This window comes from Alosa alosa, chromosome 14 (genome assembly GCF_017589495.1).
Source record: "Alosa alosa isolate M-15738 ecotype Scorff River chromosome 14, AALO_Geno_1.1, whole genome shotgun sequence".
In the NCBI taxonomy this organism is placed as follows: Eukaryota; Metazoa; Chordata; class Actinopteri; order Clupeiformes; family Clupeidae; genus Alosa; species Alosa alosa.
Genome location: NC_063202.1, coordinates 13613751 through 13636371, shown reverse-complemented (window position 1 = coordinate 13636371; position 22621 = coordinate 13613751). Strand labels below are relative to the sequence as shown.

General features: G+C 41.3%; 1 protein-coding gene across 1 annotated transcript in view; it reads right to left on the bottom strand.

Annotated features, from left to right (window-relative positions):
- The window catches only part of gria1a (glutamate receptor, ionotropic, AMPA 1a), an 81532-nt gene that overhangs the window by 3892 nt on the left and 55019 nt on the right, over positions 1-22621 (bottom strand). The window contains 3 exon segments of the mRNA XM_048263754.1: positions 4388-4635; positions 6272-6448; positions 6450-6471. Coding sequence (XP_048119711.1) covers positions 4388-4635; positions 6272-6448; positions 6450-6471 — 447 coding nt within the window.

Here is a 22621-nt window from a genome sequence, read left to right as displayed (position 1 = left end):
AATGAGAGTAAGATCATGACTACAATCAACATTTAATCTGCCAAAAATAAAGGATGTTTTTCATAAAAAAATATTACATAGTTATTTAAAATAGAACAACTGTTACACTATGCTATACGGATGTTGTTGTTCCTCGTTGGTGGAACACACTGCCAGTTCCTACAAGGGCAGGGACATCCCTCTCCATTTTCAAAAAACTCCTGAAGACCCAGCTCTTTAGAGAACATCTCCTCTCATAGCACCACTTACAACAAGTCTTACTGATCCTAGCACAGGGATTAAAGTAAAAAAAAAAATAGTTTGACTGAACTTTTTTCAGGCCATAAGTCATACGTAGTTCATACCTACCTATAGAGATAGCACCCTTTTGCGGTCTTAACCTATTGGTTTTAATTTACAAAAAATGTACAAAGTAAAAATTTGCCTTAACAGCCCTTTGTTTAAACCAAAAAGGCTACAGGGTACACTTACTATATAATTTGCCACCTACAGGTGAATGCATTCAATCCATGGTTTGTGTACCCTGTAGCCTTTTTTTTAAATGTGAATAAAACGAGTGTTATTGATTGAGATTGGGTTTTTCCTGATGAACAAAATAATTACAACAGGTACCATCCCTGACCATTGGATTGAACTGCAGCAATATAGAAAGAACCTTACAACTTCAGGCCAAAAGTGGAGATTTTTTTTTTGTTAATATGCAATTCAACACCAAGTAAAATCTATAAAATCAAGTTTGCAAGACTTCCCATTTCCTCATCAAAGTAACGAATCAGAACATTCTAGATATTGTTCATATTTCCATTTGTTGCCTCATCCGCATTTAATGAAAACATGGTAATTTTGAGTTTTACAGACAACTCAGTTTTCCAATGAGCAGCAATACTGTGTGTGCTCATGCAGGAGGTCTGGAGAGGGCGCTTTTGTCTTCAGCAACAGATTGTATAAAGTTGACAAGAGGTTGCGATATGGTGAGGGACAGGTCGTGTTGCGCTATGAAAGAACATGCGTAGCCTACTTTCTGAGTGCAAAAACGGTCAGCCGTAGATAAACATAGCCTACCTCTGTCATGGTGGCTCGTTGCACCAGGTAGGGAAGATTTCCTGAAGTGCACGAACGTTAACCTTATGGCGGTCTTCTGATTGGTGGCATGCTAAAATGTTTTCTTGCAGCAAACCGCGAAAAAGCAAACCCCTGGCACATTAATTTCTTTACACCATGGCTTGTTAGTTCTCCCCCGTTTCCAACAGCCACCCATCTCCATTTATTTTTTTAACTTTTGACACCTGTGCCTTTAGCAACAACCCATCCATGACCGCTAGTGGCCTTGCCAAATAGACGCACACAAATCATGACGCTAATATGTGAGGTTCTGGTAGGCCTATACTGGTTATGGTTTTGTGCTATAAATTAATAATAGCAAAGTTTTTTAAGTTGACTATTTTAATTGCATGGTTATTTTTTTGTCAACATACACTTACAACCTACTGTTGTTAAAAGTGAGGCCTAAGCAAAATAGGCTACAAGGCTGTCTGTGCGTCACAAACACGACTGACCCCCTTACTCAACAGTTTGCGATGATGACAATTTTATTATTATTTTATGTTAACACGCTCAGTCAAAACCTCCCGTCGCAAATTGTGAAAAACATTGTTGTACATGTCATAACAGACGGGATAATAAATTGTATAGGCTACGGTTTGTATTTCGTCGCTTTACACATAATGTTAGTTGCATTGATTAAAAACTGTAACAATAATAGTACATCGGGTGGCATGGCTATCTGTTCATAGTCATAGGTGACACCCAAAATAAATGACCTCCCCTAACAAGAGTTCGCGATAGTAAGAAATTGTCTACATTGATGCATGGAAAGAAAACAGCGCTTCTTTTCCGAATTTGCACGTAGAGCTCACAATATCATATCCAAAAAAGTTAAACCGATTGGCCAACCTCATCAGCTGTCTCGATTGTGTCACTATAATCTAACTTTTAGACCGTTAGTCCTCCAGACGTGTTCTTTTTTTTAAACAAACGCCCCAGGCCAAGCGTGTAGCTACAACATAAACAAAGCGAAACTCATGGCTGACGTATCTTCTTGAGCGGTCACTGATTGAGACACAGAAAGTTCTCAGGAACACTATTAGGTCTTTAAACATTTACCATCACACACATTAATTCATCGGACCTAATATTTGTAGTTGCCTTAAAAAAAGGAAAAGAAAAGGTGATAGTCCCCCCCCCCTATTTTGTTTCTCATCGGATCTGCATCGATCTCAAATATGACATTTCTAAAATCAAATCGACGAAAATCCGTCGTACGACGGAGAACTTTAATCCTTGTCCTAGCACTTACCAGCCGTCATGAACTGACACTCAACTGTTTAAAAACAGCACTCACTGATGCACTTATTCTTTCTGTACTCTACCGTTTTTAAATTGTCCTGAAATTGTTGAGAGAATTGCTTTAAAACCTGTTACCATGTTGTTAGTCGCTTTGGTTAAAAATGCGTCAGCCAAATATAATGTAATGTTGGTTGATTGATAGCCTACAAATGAACTGTAGAAAATTATATTCAAAATATTAGGCTCAATTTACCCACGATGATACAGCTGGTTTTGAAAAACAGATTTAATGTATGTGGCTTTACCCTGAATGGGATAATCAACTTGCAGTAGATGCAAAACTAAGGGCCGAAATCAAATAACTCACCCACACTATAGAGCAACACTAACCCACACTATAGAGCAACACTATAGAGCAACACTAACCCACACTATTGAGCAACACTATAGAGCAACACTAACCCACACTATAGAGCAACACTAACCCACACTATAGAGTAACACTATAGAGCAACACTAACCCACACTATTGAGCAACACTATAGAGCAACACTAACCCACACTATAGAGCAACACTAACCCACACTATAGAGCAACACTATAGAGTAACACTATACAGCAACACTAACCCACACTATAGAGCAACACTATACACACTATAGAGCAACACTAACCCACACTTTAGAGCAACACTAACCCACACTATTGAGCAACACTATAGAGCAACACTAACCCACACTATAGAGCAACACTATCGAGTAACACTATACAGCAACACTAACCCACACTATAGAGCAACACTATAGAGTAACACTATACAGCAACACTAACCCACACTATAGAGCAACACTATACACACTATAGAGCAACACTAACCCACACTTTAGAGCAACACTAACCCACACTATAGAGCAACACTAACCCACACTATAGAGCAACACTATAGAGCAACACTAACCCACACTATAGAGCAACACTATAGAGCAACACTAACCCACACTTCAGAGCAACACTAACCCACACTATAGAGCAACACTAACCCACACTATAGAGTAACACTATAGAGCAACACTAACCCACACTATAGAGCAACACTAACACACACTATAGAGCAACACTATAGAGCAACACTAACCCACACTATAGAGCAACACTAACCCACACTATAGAGTAACACTATAGAGCAACACTAACCCACACTATAGAGCAACACTAACACACACTATAGAGCAACACTATAGAGCAACACTAACCCACACTATAGAGCAACACTAATCCACACTATAGAGTAACACTATAGAGCAACACTAACCCACACTATAGAGCAACACTAATCCACACTATAGAGTAACACTATAGAGCAACACTAACCCACACTATAGAGCAACACTAACCCACACTATAGAGCAACACTATAGAGCAACACTAACCCACACTATAGAGTGACACTATACAGCAACACTAGAGCAACACTAACCCACACTATAGAGCAACACTATACAGCAACACTATAGAGCAACACTCACCCACACTATAGAGCAACACTAACCCACACTATAGAGCAACACTATACAGCAACACTATAGAGCAACACTCACCCACACTATAGAGCAACACTAGAACAATACTAACTCACACTATAGAGCAACACTTTAAAGTTTTAGGGGTTATGGGATTTGGCTGACACTTTTGTAGAGGGGTGAGGCAAAGATATCCTGTTCAGATATTCTCTAATTTGTCTTCTCCAGTCATCACATCAGCACTAATTAATCCTGGCTGAAAATCTGATTGGCTGGTGGGTGTGAGGCATGTTTGTGATTGGCTGGTGGGTGTGAGACATGCTGGTGATTGGTCACCTGAGTATGGATCCTTTGGGCGTGGCGATGTTTGTGATTGGCTGGTGATTGGTCACCTGAGTATGGATCCTTTGGGCGTGGCGATGTTTGTGATTGGCTGGTGTTTGGTCACCTGAGTATGGATCCTTTGGGCGTGGCGATGTTTGATTTGCTGGTGGGTGTGAGACATGCTGGTGTTTGGTCACCTGAGTATGGATCCTTTGGGCGTGGCGATTCCGTATCCCTTGGAGTCCAGGTTGCCGCCCACCTTCATGGTGTCGCAGGGCCGGCGCTGCTCGATGTACTCGTTCATGGTGGACTCCAGCAGGTAGGCGTACTTGCCCTTGGACTTGCGCACCCTCATCACCCCCTCGTCAGTCGTTTTCACAAACACGGACGGGTCCGCAGACTTCATATACGACCACATCTTCTCAAAGACCGCAATCTTCGACCTCTGAGAGAGACAAACAAACACACACACACACAGACACACACTTCATGTATGAGCACATCTTCTCAAACACAGCAATCTTCGACCTCTGAGAGAGGCAAACAAACACACACACACAAACTAGAGACCGACCGATTGATCGGCCAGCCGATTTAATCGGCCGATATTTGCTATTTTTTAATCAATCGGCATCGGCCGATTTTCTTATTTGGCCGCACCGATTTTAAGTCAGGAACATCTGCGGGCAGCTACTTGGAACACAGCGTGAGGTTTTAAAAGAGACGGTCTATTTAGAACTAAGAAAATCTTTGGTTTCAAGAAGGAGCAAGACTGTCTACAGGTAAGGCATCAATTTTTACATTCCAGTGTCCCAAAGTCGTATATTTTCTCTTATGGTTATAATGTGATGTTGCTTCATTTACCGAAAGTGCGTTGGGAATGTGCCGGCAAGCCCCCTCAATGTTGGACCTTGTTTCTCGAAAGCATTGTTGCTAACCAGTTAGCAACTTAGTAGGTTGCCTATGGGAAATTGTATTGCAACCAAGTAAGTTGTTAACTTAGTTAGCAACGACACTGTCGAGAAACACACCCCTGGTGACCAGCGTGATGTTTCGATCTAAACTATAGTAACGGACAACCTAAGTGAAAATTTAACAAAAAGAGGATGCAAATCTAACATGTGAACGCTTTATAACACTGTCATCCCATGTCCATTAGTTTTCAATTGCATCGAAGTTGAAGAAGAAATGAAAGTTGCTTAGCGTTGTGGCTACGAGTGCGTTGGGAATGCGCCGACTATGCAAGCCCCCGCCCTCAACGCTGGTGACTGCTATGTTACGATCTAAACTTAAGTAACGGACAATCTAAGTGAAATGTTAACAAAAAGAGGACGCACAAATAACAAGTGAACGTTTTAAAACATTGTCATCCCGTGTCAATTTGTTTTCGCAATGTATACATGTTTGATTTGATTTGAGAAGTATCAAACGGATGTTCTCTAGTTCCTATTTCCAGTTTCCTGCACAGCATGCTGGGAGACGGAGTTTTATATTGTTGAAACCTAGGTCTGTGGTAAGGCATGGAAGTTCCACAGTGAAACTGTATAACCTGAACATGTATTTTGCCGTTTTGAAGTAACTATCTGAAGTTGTCACATCATGGAAGTCTTCTTGCACTCTGTTAAACATATTAAAATGAATAATTAATAGACTAACAGACTGCAAGAAGTCATACATTTGTTAATTCTTGTTGTTATGAATCGATGAGTAGGCCCCTACAGTCATTTTTATATAATAGCCTACAGAGTTTGTAGTTATTTATTTTATATTTAATTCATATGTTGATTTTTTAATGTTCAATTTTCAATAAATCGTGTGAAGTGTTGTGCCTCCTCTTACTAGTATGATTTAGCATGCCAATTAAGGATAATACGATAGCATATCGGCCCTAAAAATCGGCAGGTCACATCGACCATCGGCTGACTCCGACCGCTAAAAATCGGTATCGGCATCGGCTTTAGAAAAACCCAAATCGGTCGGTCTCTAACACAGACACACACTTCATGTATGAGCACATCTTCTCAAACACCGCAATCTTCGACCTCTGAGAGAGACAGACACACACACACAAACACACTAACCCTGAAGAACTCCTTGGTGGAGCCGGCGTCGAGGGTTCCGTAGGCGATCTCCGTTTGCTTGGCCAGGTCCTCCGCACTCTCTATGGGCGACACCATCCGCTCCACCGTGAGAAACGCCGCCAGGTTAGCCGTGTAGGACGAGATGATAATCAGGGTGAAGAACCACCACACACCCCCCAACAATACGCCCCGACAGAGACCTACACACACACACACACACACACAGACAGGCTTGCTGAGGATGAGGAGATGATGGATAAGGGTGAAGTGTGTGTGAGAGGGAGAGGTAGTGTGTGTGTGTGAGAGAGGTAGTTTGTCTGTGTTTGTGTGTGTGTGTGAGAGAGAGGTCGTGTGTGTGTGTGTGTTTGTGCCACAAATAAAGTCAAACAGAAGGAATATAATGCTTTCCATAGTAACCAGGTAACCATGGCAACTAATCCTCCACAAACACACACACCTAACAAGCTCATGTCAGTGGCTTTTGCAGGTGAATATCACACACACACACACAATCCCCACAGCAGTTCCTAAAGGTGAACATTTACATCTTTCCCTTTGAATATGGTAATAACTGCAAATATCACACAGGCAATCCAAACACTGTCACTAAAGCAGTGCTCGAATTACGTGGGAGCCAGAGGGAGCTGAGCTCCCTTAGAATGAGGACTGGCTCCCATGAAAACAACAAAGTCAAAAATCTGAGGGGGTCTCTCATATCTGAAGGTGTCTGGCATTGTAATTTAATCTTAAACAACGCTCATTATCCATTCCTGTGCGATCTCTTACCATTAAAGACTTTAAATTAAAATATAGGCTACTACTGGACGTAGACCTACCCTACGCTCTTGAACGCAGTATGACTGCACTTCACCACCACACCACTAGACTATGTGCAAACCGCATACGATCGATTTTGACAGCACTCGCAAGTCCGAAGAACTTTGTGTATTTACATAGGCGTTCATTGGGCTAGCCTATATGGTTTGATATGTGCTGAAAAAGTCCTGTTTGCTATTGAACTTGCGCTTCGCCTCTTCTATGTTTATTGACAAAGTCATACATTATGGCCCATAATACAGCCTACTTCAATGATTGTGTAAATGGATCTGTAGCTATCCTCTGCCATTTAGAGCTCCGGAAAGTTCCCAGATATTTTGAAACATCTGTTAGCAATTTCTGATGCCAGAATATTTAATGGCTACCTCAGTGCAAATTCCAAAATTGTTTGTTTATTTATTTCCACACACGAGACGACTGAACACCCAGGTGTGTACAGTAATGTGTACATTAGCCTATAATACTAGAACATAGTTTGGCTGCAATGGCTTTATTAATTTCTGCCAGTTAGTGCATTTTCCCTGTGTATAAGTTAAAGACTACATGCATTATTATGTTTGACACTGAGGATAGCCTATCTGAGACGGTGGTCTGGTTCAAATGAGTTAGGCTACGTTGTGAAATTGAGAATGGCACTCCGACTAAATCAGTTAGTCTATTTCTTTGTATTGTGAAATTGAAATGAAATATGGACTACTGCAATCAATCATATGTTGAAATTAATTAAAAGGAATCAATTTTTATGAAAAATCTCTGTCTGTTGTGTGTGTGTGTCAAGTTATAGCCTAGGCCTACCATGCACATACTGCGCAAAAGCGCAACTCCCGCCTAGGCTCACATATTTCTTAGAGTGACAGGCACTCATTTACACAATTAGGTTCTTTTATTTATTAATACTCTTGTTTTATGACTTTTATCTATTTTAGATCTTGCTCTTTACATACAATGTCTTTGGTCTTGGAGTATGTGAAGCACTTTGAGTTGCCCTGCCGTGCCCTGCCTTGCCTTAGGGGGGCTGTAAAAAAGGAAATAAATATGGAGACGGAGATGTTTGTTTTACAGGAAGGACCTGTAAAAACATTCTCTCTCTCTCTCTCTCAAACACACTCATACCTCTCTCTCTCACACACACTCATACCACACTCAGCTCTCTCACACATACACACACACAGCTCTCTCTTTCTTTCTCACACACACACAAAGCTCTCTCTATCTCTCTCTCTCACACACACACACAATTTAGCGTCCACCTGGCATCGTTTCCAGAAATTACTTTACTACTCTAAAATGAGTGAAAACACTATAGTACATATGCCCGCCAGTAGGTGGTGCCTTGGCGGTGTACAGATTTCACACAAATTCACAAAAAAGAGACAATAACAACGTCAGGAGCACTCTTCCGGAGCATTTGGCAACGATAGGGCGGTGTTTTCAAAAAGTATCCAAGGCAACGATTGGGTGGTGCAAAAAGTTCCACTCTGTAACCCGTTTTCGAAAAAGTATTATCGAAATAAATTAGAAGTATTATCTAAATAATTTTTTTTCACTGCTAAATAAAGGAACTAGTTGAACCTGAACCTGAGATTTTTACGGGGCCACAGCAGTTTGGTACTGGGGCACGTGTCCCAGTAAAAGGGCTCTAGCGCCAGGTGGTAGGTATGACAAAATGAAGTTTCATGACTTTTCCAAAACAGACCTCACACACACAGTCACAGACACACACATACAGTACACCACACCACACATACCACACACACACACACACCAAACAGACCTCACACACACAGACACACACACACACACATGCTGACCGCACACACACACACACACTAGGGCTTTGACTTTTGCCCAAAAATCATCGAAGTTTGTTTATTAATATTAATATTTGAATATTCATTAATAACATTTTACCATTAAATGCCTTCAGTTTGACCCATATTGGCATCAAACTTAAGTTATTTTTGTTCTATCCACCAGAGGGCAGTGTATCAGTCAATGTCAATAGACAGGCAATGATGTTTTCAGAAGAAATACACACCGTCACAACTGGGTTTTTTTATTTTATTTTTTTATAATTAAAAGTCAGACCCTGGATTAAACACAAACAGTATCCACTGTTGCTTATCCACTATTGCTGGTCGTCGCGTGGTATGTGATTTCATGTTTTGTTCGCGCAACAGCCTAGTGGACGGCAAGAAGACGAATTGAATCAATGGGTTGTAATGGGTCATCGCACAGCTAGGAGATTATAGTGAGATTCATGCCCTTCCACAACTGTTGGCTTGTTTTGAATAAAACAACATCCAATTTTTTTATATAGATATATTTTGTTTTGTTTTCTTTGTGTTTCGGGAGTATTTCAACCACAATTGCACAGTTATCTCGTCAGTCTATCAAGCACAGCAACTGTTGCTATAGCAACCATAGATTCTGAACAGGACGGTAGACTACCAAGCAAGCACTTAGGCAAAGTCTTTGTCAGTTTATGACAAGATCTGAACGTATATGGATAATACCGTTCAAGTGTTTTCCATACTTTAACTTAAAGAAGCCCTATGCAACAATTTTAGCAAATATGACCATAAGTATGCAGTTTGAGAGTCGTTCTGATTGTTCTACAACACTTTTTGGGTCGTTTGGTGGGTGCTTCGTCTCCCCCTAGTGCTTCTCTGCGGAAAAACCAAATATGCAACTTTTTGGTCCCGTCCCAAACAAATCCGGATGTGACTCAGCGGAAGTATCCAATCGCGTCTCGGAAATGTAGTCAGATTGTAGTTTCTAAGAAGACTGCAAAACGGACTCCGACTTGGCTTTGTTGCTGTTGAAATTGTAAGTAGCCTACCCTTGGGTGAACTTCGTTTTTGTAATGTGGTTTGATAGTCTCTTGAACAATGTGTTTGCTCGACCATTTTATTGTGAGCCCTGTATGAGTTTAGCTTGGTTTCTTGATGGCTAGCTCGCTAGCTAGTAGGGGTTTAGCGTAGCAGTCACTTGCTACCAAAGCTGCAGGGAGAGCTATGTCGTGAAAAATGCGAGCTCAAATCAGGTGAAAACCCAGAAACAGCGAAGGAATAACCAGACCTGCATAGGGCTTCTTTAAGAGATGTAAGAAGTAAGCTTCTGTAGGTACAAACTGACGAGTTACATTAGCCCTAGGTGCTACGATAAACGTTAGCTAGGATAGCTAATAATGGTGTATTATTTCATATCCTGGCATGACATACTTAACGTTTTGACTATGTTACAACTGATAAAAGCATGACAAATAAAGTAACCAAATTGCTTTGCAATACTTTAGCCAAAGATTGTTAAGGCGGAGCAAGATATTTCATCAGGTGCCACTTCCGGGAACCCGGATCGCACGAGGGGGGGGTCAAAATCCCCCTTTATGCAGAGCAGAGGCAGTGACTGCTTTATTGTCTATGGGCATAGCTCAGAATTTCACCACATATGCTAAGAAGTTGGTTCTATAGAGTTAGGAATGTGAATTTTGGCCACGTTTTCATGATCCTCAAACCCTTCTGAACATTTCAGGTACATTTTTTAAGTGTTTCCCCTACAATGTATTTAACAGCGGTAAGCGCATACCAGCTGGATTTTCAGCGCCAGCTGCAACATAATATCCACGAGATTCACTTAACACACTGTAAAAGCACAATGGCCAGCGTCATCTCGAATTGTTTTCTGAAAGTCTTGGGTAAGTTATGTGCATCAAATCCGCGACTTAGCCTCTCATTATTCAGGACATATATGCGGCATGATGTGTCAGGTGATTACAAGCCCAAAGACAAGTCTGCAGCCCATATGGCTAGCCTACGTTCTGAACCGCGGTTACATTGTTTAGCTATCCGACTGATGGGGTCTTGCTCCGCCACAGTGTAGCCTATGGTGTCATCGTTCACTTGTAGGTTACACAATAAATAGCCTACTTATAGGCCTGGTGACAATAAAAAATGATATTAGTTATATTTCATCTGCGAAGCTGTTTTGTATGCCGTGAATTAAGCTTGTAGCCTATGCCATATGTTAAGCCAGGCAATTCCTCTGATCCAAAGCCTGCTTTGACACATTGACACCTAATGTGAAACATGCATCCTCCTCTCCTAGCCTACATCAAATAAAAGAAACCAATTCATGATTACCCGAAATGAATTTAACATGGGGGAAAAAAAGTTTGTTCTTGATTTAGCCTACTGTTGTGATGCGGTTCTTTCTGCTGATTGGTTTTACCCCGATGTTGTCAACTCTGAGAACTCTTGCTCCGGCTGTTAATTTTATCCAGAAGAGCTGATTTCCCAAAGATGAGCCTCCATCAACATTCAACGACAAATTATTAAAAGCGTAAGTAATGCAATAGAGTAAACCAATGTGCTACAAGGTGTATGGTCTTGCGTTAATTGTAGCCTAGACTTTAGCGTTAGCGTGGGGCTATATGTAATGTTTGCATGGGAAAGCTAGGCGAACACAGTCTAGGCCTGTTTAAACTGTCTGATAGTTAAAGGAAATATGAGCATATGTTTGGCATATCATTATAGCCTAAATTCTGTCCACTTAGCTATAATAGGCTATCACAAACAGACCTTTTTCGTTTACGGCATTAGACATATAGGAGCCTATATTCTCTTATCAGAAAGACATGTTCTCATAACTTCAGCGTTCTCTTGCCCGGTGAGAATGACAGTCGCACTTCAATCAAGTAGCCTAGGTCTTTTCGAGTTAATTGTGAGTGAGTTGTATGGTAACTGTGGGAGTGATGTAGAAAAGAAAAGTGAGTATTTACTTACTTTTTTTATACATGGGTTTGTTGTTTTGGGACTGACAATTAGACTACAAGGAGAGCATCTGGCTACGTGCATGCGTGTCAGCATTAATGCCCCCCCCACAATTCAATTCAATTCAAAGCCCAGAAAAATTAAGTGATTGGGTGTGGCCTTTGCCATTAAGACAAATTTAAATAAATTGTAAATAATCTTTTAATTATTAATGGTCATTAAATGGTTGTGCCATTTAATTTTCTTCTATCATTTTAACCAATAATGTAAAGCTGAAAATGTCCACAAAAGAAACGAAGGTATGATATAAAAAAAAAAAATCTTAACAACCCCCGCCAAATAATAGCACGCTGCTGGAAAAATTTCTAGGGGAAACACTGTTTTTAGCATTTTTGAGCATTCCTGTCTGGAGAAAATCGACCTTATATCAGGTGTACGTCATTGACACGCCTCTTTATGCAGACAGGACTCAATCCCCATTTCGCGCCCATAGACATGAACTACGACGAAGCATCTTGCTCCGCCTTAACAATCTTTGCTTTAGCCCAGAAATACTTATGGGTGTTAATTTACAGTAATGTTAATACGCTCTATGCACTTCACAATTCCGGGTTTGAGTTGTACTAGTCTATCAACTTCCTGTTTAACTTCCTGTTTATACACAGACAGATATGGCTCTCTTTTATAGTCGCTGTCTTCAGGATCTACCTCGTCTCACGGTAAATTATATAAACCGACTCGTACAAACATCATGTGCCGCTCCCAACAGCAAGCGGGAAAAGGGATTTAAAATGTATATCGGCAGCTATATCGACAAATATGAGGATAAGTAGCTAACATTATCATGCTAACGTTACATTGTAACCAAGAAACTGACGTGATTGAACTTGTTAACGTGAGATATTTTGATAGATACAATATTCAATAGATACAATACTCCACTATATTAAACCGACAGACTAGCACAGTGTAAGAACGAGTGTAACCCAGTTTCAAAATGTATGTTCATCTTTCTCCCTAACAGTGTCAATGAAAAACAAGGTGACAGGAGAGGTCAGCCATAGATCCATGAGGAAAAATGAAAAGCCACACGAATTGAGAGTAGGGTGACTAGGGTCAATGTTAGGGTAATGGTTAGGCCTGATGATAAGTTGCCCAGCTGAAGTAACATTATATAAATGTATATGGGTCAGTCTACTGTTTATGGATGTGAATGGGTAGGCCTATGTGGCTGTCATCTACAATACAACCGAATGCTTTTATTAGTTTTTCTCTTGTTAACAGTTTAGCTCTTAAGAGGTATATCTCATCTAAGCTTCTATTTCTCCCTAGATGGTGTTAAAAGCCTCAAAACCTGTAATTTTGGTGAGCACCCACTGCTCCTGTGTGGCGGGGTGTGCCTTATGCAACCATTTGGTTGCACTATTATATCAAACAGCACACTTCTCACAATTAGGCATCCCTGCTGTACCCCCAGTGCACAGTTGCACAGAAACTGAGCAGACCTGGCATAAGCCAAGGACCTTGGTAAGTCATGTCTGTCATGTGAATTGTACCTATGCACATGTAACTATTGTGATGCCATGTCAAAATGTGTCATTGCTGTCAGGGTGTTAGGCCTGGTCCGGTGGGAGACATGGAGGTCCGCAAACCCCAAAATTCTACCGCTGTTTGTGTGAGGTGAGATTATATTACCTTTAGTTTAAGCTATATGTTGATGTGGTTAATATGAACGCTGGACCGTTGCGCTCCTCAGACGAACAACGTCTAGCTCTACCACCGGTACGCTCAGGCCAATCCAAACTTTTCTCATCTTTTGTTCCTCGTTGGTGGAACACACTGCCAGTTCCTACAAGGGCAGGGACATCCCTCTCCATTTTCAAAAAACTCCTGAAGACCCAGCTCTTTAGGGAACATCTCCTCTCAAAGCACTACTTACAACAAGTCTTGCTGATCCTAGCACTTACCACCTGTCTTGAACTGACATTCAACTGTTTAAAAACAGCACTCACTGATGCACTTATTCTTACTGTACTCTACCGTTTTTAAATTGTCCTAAAATTGTTGAGAGAATTGCTTTAAAACTTAAACTGTTACCATGTTGTTGCTTTGGTTAAAAATGTGTCAGCCAAATGTATTGTAATGTAATGTATGCTGCAGGTTTGTTTGAAATTTTTTCACTTCATTTTCAGAAGTTCTCTCTACAAAGCATTTGATGGGGAAATGCCAGATCTTGCCACATTGAGAGTGGCAGAAGTCTATAAAGACTTTCCCCTCTTTGTTTGCACCTCTAGTGACCACCATGGGCATGTCAGCGGAAGTCCCATTAGTTCAGTCAGCTTTTGGGGCTGTCCAGGCAGGGAGTGTGCTGTCATTTCAGCGAAAACCACCAGAAATGCAGGAAATCATCAACATCCCATATGCCCCTGCCCAATTGTCCCTACCCTTTCAAGGCTATAGGCTTGAGCCAACCACATGCGCCTATGTGTTACCAGAGGAGAAACATATATATGAAATCGCTACAGGTGTCATTCCACATGGCCCACAGGATTGAATCTGCAACACAGGAGCAGAGCTCATGCCAGGAATGGCATTGACTGAGAAAGATGCGAGTCACATCTACACGCTTTCTGGAGGCATGCCATGTCATTCATCGGCTGAAAATCTGGCACACCGAATTTTGAGGGGGACTGTCATGACGAAGGACATGAGGAGAGGAATTGATATGGAGCCAGTTGCCGTGACAGAGTACTGCAGTTTAAAAAATGTCAACTATTCACCCTGCGGGTTCATTATACACCCTGATGCTCCATGGCTCTCCCGATGGTTGTGTTTGATCCGTCTGAAAATCCACCATTCGGCCTGCTGGAAATGAAATGCCCCAACATCAAGAGCTACGTTGACTGTCCCTACCTGAAAATGTCTAGTGGCTCTTTGCAGCTTAGGAGGCAGCACAAGTACTATTGGCAAGTACAAGGTCAGATCCTCCTAACAGGTTTGGAGTGGTGTGATTTCGTGGTATGTGCGCAGGAGGACATGCTTGTTGAACGCATACACAAAAATGTAGATAATGTAATGTGTAACATTAGAGACCAAGGAGATCTGTTTTTTTTTACCACTACCTACTGAAGTGTTTGTGTGTTTAAAGGACAAGTTCGGTATTTACACTTAAAGCCCTGTTTTCAGATTGTTTCTGATGAAATAGAACGGTTAAGATTGAAATTTGGACATATGCTGCTGGTCTGAGAGTTTTCGGTTTTTGTCGTAGGGCCCCCCCCCCCCACACTTCCACAATGGCTGATAGGTGCACTGGAACAATCCTTCCTAAAACGCATTAAACTTTTGTTTACAAAGACGTGAAACTCACCGAGTAGTCAGGGGTGTTTAGTCACGTCCATGGCTATGCTAAAATGTCTTGGAACTGGCACAATGTGAAGCCTACGTTCCACAGCCAATAAAATAGTAAATAGTAAACGCACAAAATCATGTAGCCAAATTATTCATGTAGGCTAGGGTTAGTGTTAGGCTAGATCAGTGGTCCCCAAACTACGGCCCGCCAACTCATTTTGGGTTGCCCCCCAAAACATGTCCGTGGTATATAGCATCTGGCCCGCACGGGAGTACGACATCGTCAAACTATAACCTCCATAATTTCCCCATTCTTTCTCTATGGCGAGTCTTAACAGTACACATGTAATACTCCTTTTGCCCACTGGTGGTTGTTTTGCCGTTGTTTCGCGTTTGCCATCGAAAACGGAATGAAATGTAGGCCTACCTGCAAACAATGTAAGAGGCCTATGCTGACTGCATCAGTGCTCAAAGTATTCTAAACGTTTATCAATTATTTGTTAATAACTAACAAACTTCTATTCAAGTCATATTTCTATTTTTATTCACACGTTCAAATGTTCATACAGAGTTCAAAGTTCTCATCAGGTGAGTGAAAGTTAGAATGGTGGTCATTTCAGATGTGTTTGCCAGCACTTCATAAAACTGTCATAATTTGATAACTTTAAATTATTTGTAGGATATTGCTTGTTTTTATTAGTATTATTTCATTTGAGCTACATTTTACACTGATATGGCATGGTGGTAACATAAACACAGCTAGCAATGGTATTAAATTGCAGTAGCCTATGATTAAATGTAATGGAATATTCAACTAAGGTAGACTGCTGTTGTTCACAGCACTAAGCTATTTATGGTTGATATACTCTGAGTCTCTGGCCCTCTCTCAGAGCAAGGCATAGTGAGCTGGTCCTTGGAAGAAAAAGTTTGGGGACCACTGGGCTAGATAGATAGATACTAGATAGGTCTCAGTAGCGTACAGACATCACACACAACATGCACTTACAGCAGAAATGGTAAACATAAGTATAAACATATAACTAAACTCCACTGTACAATAAAGACAGTAAAAGATAAGAAAACTAACAAAACTAAATACTAAATACACTATATAAATTAAATTTATATATTATATTATATATTATTTAAAGTCCAATGTGCTTGAGGGTGATCAAGCATAAAGCGCTTGTAGTGACAGGGCTGGGACTGGTAAGGTGCTCAAGGGAGTGAGTGTCATGGTGAAGGTGCAAAAAGTAGTCCAACCATAGTCCTTTAGTTATGTGTGCATGGCAAGGTGCTCAAGAAAGTGAGTGTCATGGTGAAGGTGCAAAAAGTAGTCCAACATTAGTCCAACAGTGCAAGAATAAGGTCTAGAGACCAGCATAAATAATATGGACAAATTGTAGAGTAGAGTATAATGTAGACAAGGTAACATAAAAAACTATGTCAGTGCAAGAACAGGTTGAGGTAATAGGGTTATAGCCATTCATTCATTCAGTATTGTAGCAGAAGACTTACCGCAGCCATTGATCATGTGTGCTAATATAGCATGAAAAACAGTGTAGCAGCAAAACAGTAGTGAAAACATTAGGCTGTGGACATTAGTAAAACAGAAGTAAAGCAGTAGTGGGCAGTCAGTACTCAAACATGGAGAGGGTGGAGAGGCAGACAGACTAAGCAGAAGTCTATCTCTCCCTCTTCCCTTTAGTGAGAGCATTGAACAGTTCAATGGCCTGGGGACAAATGACTTCCTCAGCCTTTCAGTTGTGCATGGCAGTGAGCGAAGTCTCCAGCTGATCAAGCACTTTTGCTTTTTAATAGTGCTGTAGAGTGGATGACATTCATTGTCCAAGATGTTGATCAATTTGTTCGGGGTCCTTTTGTCAGATATTGAAGTGATGCACTCCAGTTCAGCTTCCTTACCAGCCTGTCAAGTCGCCCAGCATCCTTCTTTTTTGTGCTTCCTCCCATACCATACCACTGCATAGAAGAGGACGCTGGCCACAACAGACTGGTAGAACATCCTGAGGAGCTTGCTGCACACATTGAAGGACCGCCGCCTCCTCAGGAAGTACAGCCTGCTCTGTCCTTTCTTGTAGAGTGCATCAGTGTTGGCTGACCAGTCCAGTTTATTGTCCAGGTGGAGACCCAGATACTTGTAGGTGCTTACCACCTCAACATTGACCCCATCAATGGACACTGGTAGCAGAGCGGGCTTAGACCTGCGGAAATCCACCACCATCTCCTTGGTGTTGAGTTGAAGGTGATTGAGTTTGCACCAATGCACAAAGTCCTCCACCAGGCTCCTGTACTCCTCCTCTTGCTCGTCCCTGATACACCCCACAATTGCAGTATCATCAGAAAACGTCTGCATGTGGCATGACTCGGTGTTGTAGCAGAAGTCAGATGTGTACAGGGTGAACAGGACTGGAGAGAGCACAGTTCCCTGTGGCGCTCCGGTGCTGCTGATCACAGTGTCAGAGAGACAGTTCTTCAGTCTGACTTAACTGTGGTCGCTCGGTCAGGTAATCTGTAATCCAGGTTACCAGGTGAGCGTCCACACCCATCTGCAAGAGCTTGTCTCCCAGTCTGAGGGGTTGGATGGTGTTAAAAGCACTTGAGAAATCAAAGAACATGATTCTCACAGCACTTTTCCCCTTGTCTAGGTGAGAATGTGTCCTGTGTAAAAGATAAGTGATGGCATCGTCCACGCCCACTTTCTCCTGGTAATGGTTTATCATAGGCTTATGATGTTATGAACATGACAGGTTATGGACATAACAAATAAGTTCATTTTCCGCCTGTTACAAACGTTACCAACTCTGTTGTCCCAGGACGTAATGTGGGAACCGCTGTATTTCTCAGGCGAAAGAGCTTTTTGGGTGATTTCTTTTGACCTCCAGCAAAGTCCTCATTAGTTAAATGCAGACCACAGACACGGTGATCAGCTTTCTGCAGATCCTCAACAGATGTGCTCACATCCAACCCCAGAAATTCCAGCCACAACTTTAGCCTTTCTGGATCGTTGAAAAGAAGTCTGTGACAACTTTTTTTGCCATGAATTTTCCCGCAATTCGGAACTGCACAAAATCGCCCCATTATTAGCTGTCTGTTGCAAAATACTTCAAAATACGCCAAATGTAGTTCTGTGGAAATGCATGGATTCCAGTTTCTTCCAATAGCAGCAACTGGAATCCATGCATTTCCACTGAATTATTTTTGGAATCTGATCCCTTATCATACCTGTTCATTCATACTCGTCGCTCGACTTATCGGGACTAAATTCAAGATGGCTGCAAACGCTAAACTTTGTCAGGGCCCTCGGAAGTCTACCAATGAAGTGTGGAGATACATTGAGCCTCGTAAATGGTGTAAAACAGTGATTTATTTGCATGGCTAGGCGGATGCCGAGGCAACCCCTTTGAAAAAGCTGTTGGTAGCATCGGCTAACTAGCGCCAGAATTTGGAGTGCAGGGGACAAGCCGAGATGGGCTAGGAGACATACGTTCACACTCGGTATCATGTTTCAACACGCTTTTGGTCAATATCACACCGGAATTCTCCTTTAAGACAGCGATCTTCTGCCAGTCGTTTGCTTGTAATTGGCAAGTGTATGCAAAGGTGCATTATCGCCACCAACTGGGCTGGAGTGTCTATTATTCAAGCTCTTAACGGAAGAATGTACGGGTGTGAAACACCTGTTAGAAAGCATCTTTTGCAGCGATATTTTGCAGTGAGCATATCAGTGAACATCCCTGACCACTCGGTGAGTTTCACGTCTTTGTAAATGAACGTTTAATGCGTTTTAGGAAGGATTGTTTCAATGCACCTATGCAGCCATTGTGGAGGTGGGGGGGGGCTATGACAGAAACTGAAAACTCTCAGACCAGCAGCATATGTCCAAATTTCAATCTTGACCGTTCTGTTTCATCAGAAACAATCTGAAAACAGGGCTTTAAGTGTAAAATACCGAACTTGTCCTTTAAGTCATTTCAGATTTCAGATGTTGCTTCATTTAAGTGTTGGTGTGGCCACATACCACTGGTAGTCCATTCAATTATATTGAAAATATTATACAGTTTTATATTTATGGTATTACTTTATATTTATTGTATTGTTCTTATTTAAACAATATTTACATATATACACTCATATGTACAATATAATACATATACCTATCTGTATATATTATATTACAATACACATGTATATACATATCTTTATACAGCATTATATTTATTGTATTATTCATAGTTATTTACACTAAACAATATTTACATACACAATATACACTCATGTATATACACACATACATTTATACAATATATTTACACAATATATATATATACACATATTCTATTATATATATATATATATAGATTCTTATAGTTTTGTGTTATGTATTATAAAATTATAATACAATATGTATAAGGAAACACTGTCTTAGTCTTAACTGTTGATAAGAGAACAGAGTATGAAATGCATAGTATTTACAAAAGTATATGTACAATATTTATAGGTGACAAACCTTAGCACATTATCAAGGATTAGTTTTTACACTCAATGGCTCCATGCCTTGACAAGTGGTCCACATTGGTAGTTCACAAGCAAACATGCCACTGTGAACAGTTGGTTTATGCTACCAGAAATGGACAAGGGGATGACTGTGTCAAACAGCTTATGTTCCTTAACTTGACGAATAAGGCGTTCGACGTGTACCCTGAGCCTTGCCACAGACTGAGTATGTGTCACTTCATCAGCTGACATTTGTTTTCCCTTGGTCAGGAAAACAGGCCGGTGGATTTTGCATGGCACTAGGCCAGGTGTGGGCAAACTTTTTGGCTCAAGGGCCACATTGGGTTTTGAAAATTGGCGGGCACAACAAACAACCCCCCGACCATAAACAGCATAAAAAAATACATTTTTATAGCCTATAATTTAGTATGAAAAGTATTTGTTTTAAAATATTAATTGCTTAAAAATACTGCTAATTTTATGCTGTTTAACAAATGTATAAATTGTGCACTGTCGCTTTAATTCACGTTTATTTCTCAATGATCTTCTGCCTGTCTCGCTATGGCTAGTGCTGTACCCACGGGCTGGGCCCTCTCACAGTTTTTAAATGGTCAGTATAGTGGGAACTACTGTTGCCTTCATGATTTCCTTTTAAAACTTTCTGAAGGAGATATCAATTATCAACAATCACAAGCCAGCTGGAACCTGCGGGCTCTCTCTCTCCTCTCGTGAGTGCAGGCGCGTTCCCAATTAAATGGATTGCATAATGTTCACGTTAGATCTGCTGCAAATGAGATAACTAAGAGTTAACTTAGTTTAACATGATGTTATTTCTATTTAACATGATGTTTTGACATTGTAAACGTTATCTAAGGAGAGTGAAAAGCAGTTTGCAGTAAAGCTAACCTAAACCAACGTCGTCTCTATCGCAGGAAAAAAATAGCGAGCAGCCTGATAACTAAATGAAATGCTCGGCGGGCCGGATAAAAGTGCTTGGCGGGCCGGATCCGGCCCGCGGGCCGCAGTTTGCCCACCCCTGCACTAGGCTATCAATTAAGAACCCCTTATCCACTATGATGGCCATATCAGGGGTAAGAAGGTTAATGATCCCTGACTGTTTGAACAGCTCCCGGTAACTAATAGACCCTGCATAGAGTGGAGACACAAATGTTTTTGCACCATGAGGTGCCATTCCTACTATAGCTTTGAAGGTGCAGTGAGACTTGTAATTTGAAAAGACCTCACTTTGTAGTAGCAAAGAGGAAGGTGTTTGGCAGCGGCTCTCTGTACAATCCAGGATAACCTGTGTGTCTCGAAATTGATGGAATTCTTCTGGCAGATGGGCTCGTACTTTCTCTTTAGCCATCTAAATGCACACTGACCCCAGAACAAAGTATAGGAAGTTGGCCCAGGTTGTTACGATGCGGCTTACAGTTGTCTGATGTACTTGAAACCGATGACCAAGGTCCTTTTGCTTGAGGCCCACAGCAAGATGCATCAAGAACAGGAAGAACTCGTCTATTGCAGGAAGTGCCCGAGTGTTTCCAGGCTCCTTGAAGACTTTGGAGTTGGTGACTCGAATCATCCTGTGAGTTGCCGGTTCAATCAGTTCCCAAAAGGCCATCAGGTGGTTATATGTTGCAAATCTGTCAAGAAAGAAACGTGCATTGGTTCTCACATGACATAAAAGACTTACACATAGCTTTGTAGTAAGTTTCCAGTTTAGGAAATAGGAATGCCGAACTACAAGTAACTGATACAACAATCTTGCAATATTGAGTCATGACAGTTATGGAATTCGGTATGTATGATTTAACTAACTCTGATTGCTGTTGGGTGTTCATACTTATAATTATGTTAGCCTACATTGTTATTATTTTGTCAGTGTAGTGTAGCCGACTTTTAGGCTGCTTAGCTATGTGTTGCTAGCGTATACAACTCCAATCATATTTATCAGAAATGTGGACTAGTGTTTTCAGGACAATGGCAATGCTATTACAAATGCTTACCACAGGCAATATAATCTTACCTTGTATATAAGCGTATATCCTCATCGGACCCAGCAAATTTCTTGAGACCAAAGCGGTGTATGGTCTTGGTTTGCTTCAACTGCTTCCATGGATCTTCGATCTCCATTTTTAACTCCTCGTTTTCATGTAGAACCATGTCCACATCAAAGTCCTTATCTTCTTGGTCTACGTCCGAGTCAGGATCAGGGGTCAGCGGTCACTCTCGATGTTCCCAAACACCTCGGCGGCTGCTCCTGGTAACGGTTCCATTCAAACAGTGTAGGGAAAACACCTTTTTTCAGACGTTTCAGACGAGTCCCTTCCATAAAGTCATCAGGTCTGAAATGAACGCTACACACCTTTGCGTTTTTGTTTACTTGGAAGTCATCTCTCCTGATCGATCCACTTTTTTCTGAGATCCTCTTCCACTGGAAATGAATGGAAACTCACAGTCGAGTTGTATCTTGCTGACACAACGCACAACGGCACACAACAATGTCCGATCTAGGTCGCATTAGCTTTTGATATCTGAATACCTTTTTCTCCATGGTCAAGCTTAGAGATAGAGACAACTAGAAATGTGTAGCTGTTAAGTTTCGCGCCATACACACAAGGTAATCGCGTGGGTTAGCGTCAGATGTAAATACGGAACCGTAGAGGGTAGAAAGTGTAGTCGGAAACACGTCACAATCCCCGCTGCATAGAGACTATTACCAGAGACGGTTGATAAAGCGAGACGATTCATAAGAGGGTAAATTCTGGCATCGTTGTGGCGGTGGGGTTGAAGCTGTCACGCCCATTTAGGAGTCTAGCGGGAGGTCCAGTGTCTATGTATTCCTATAGGTGAAATGAAAATTTTCACGGAATAT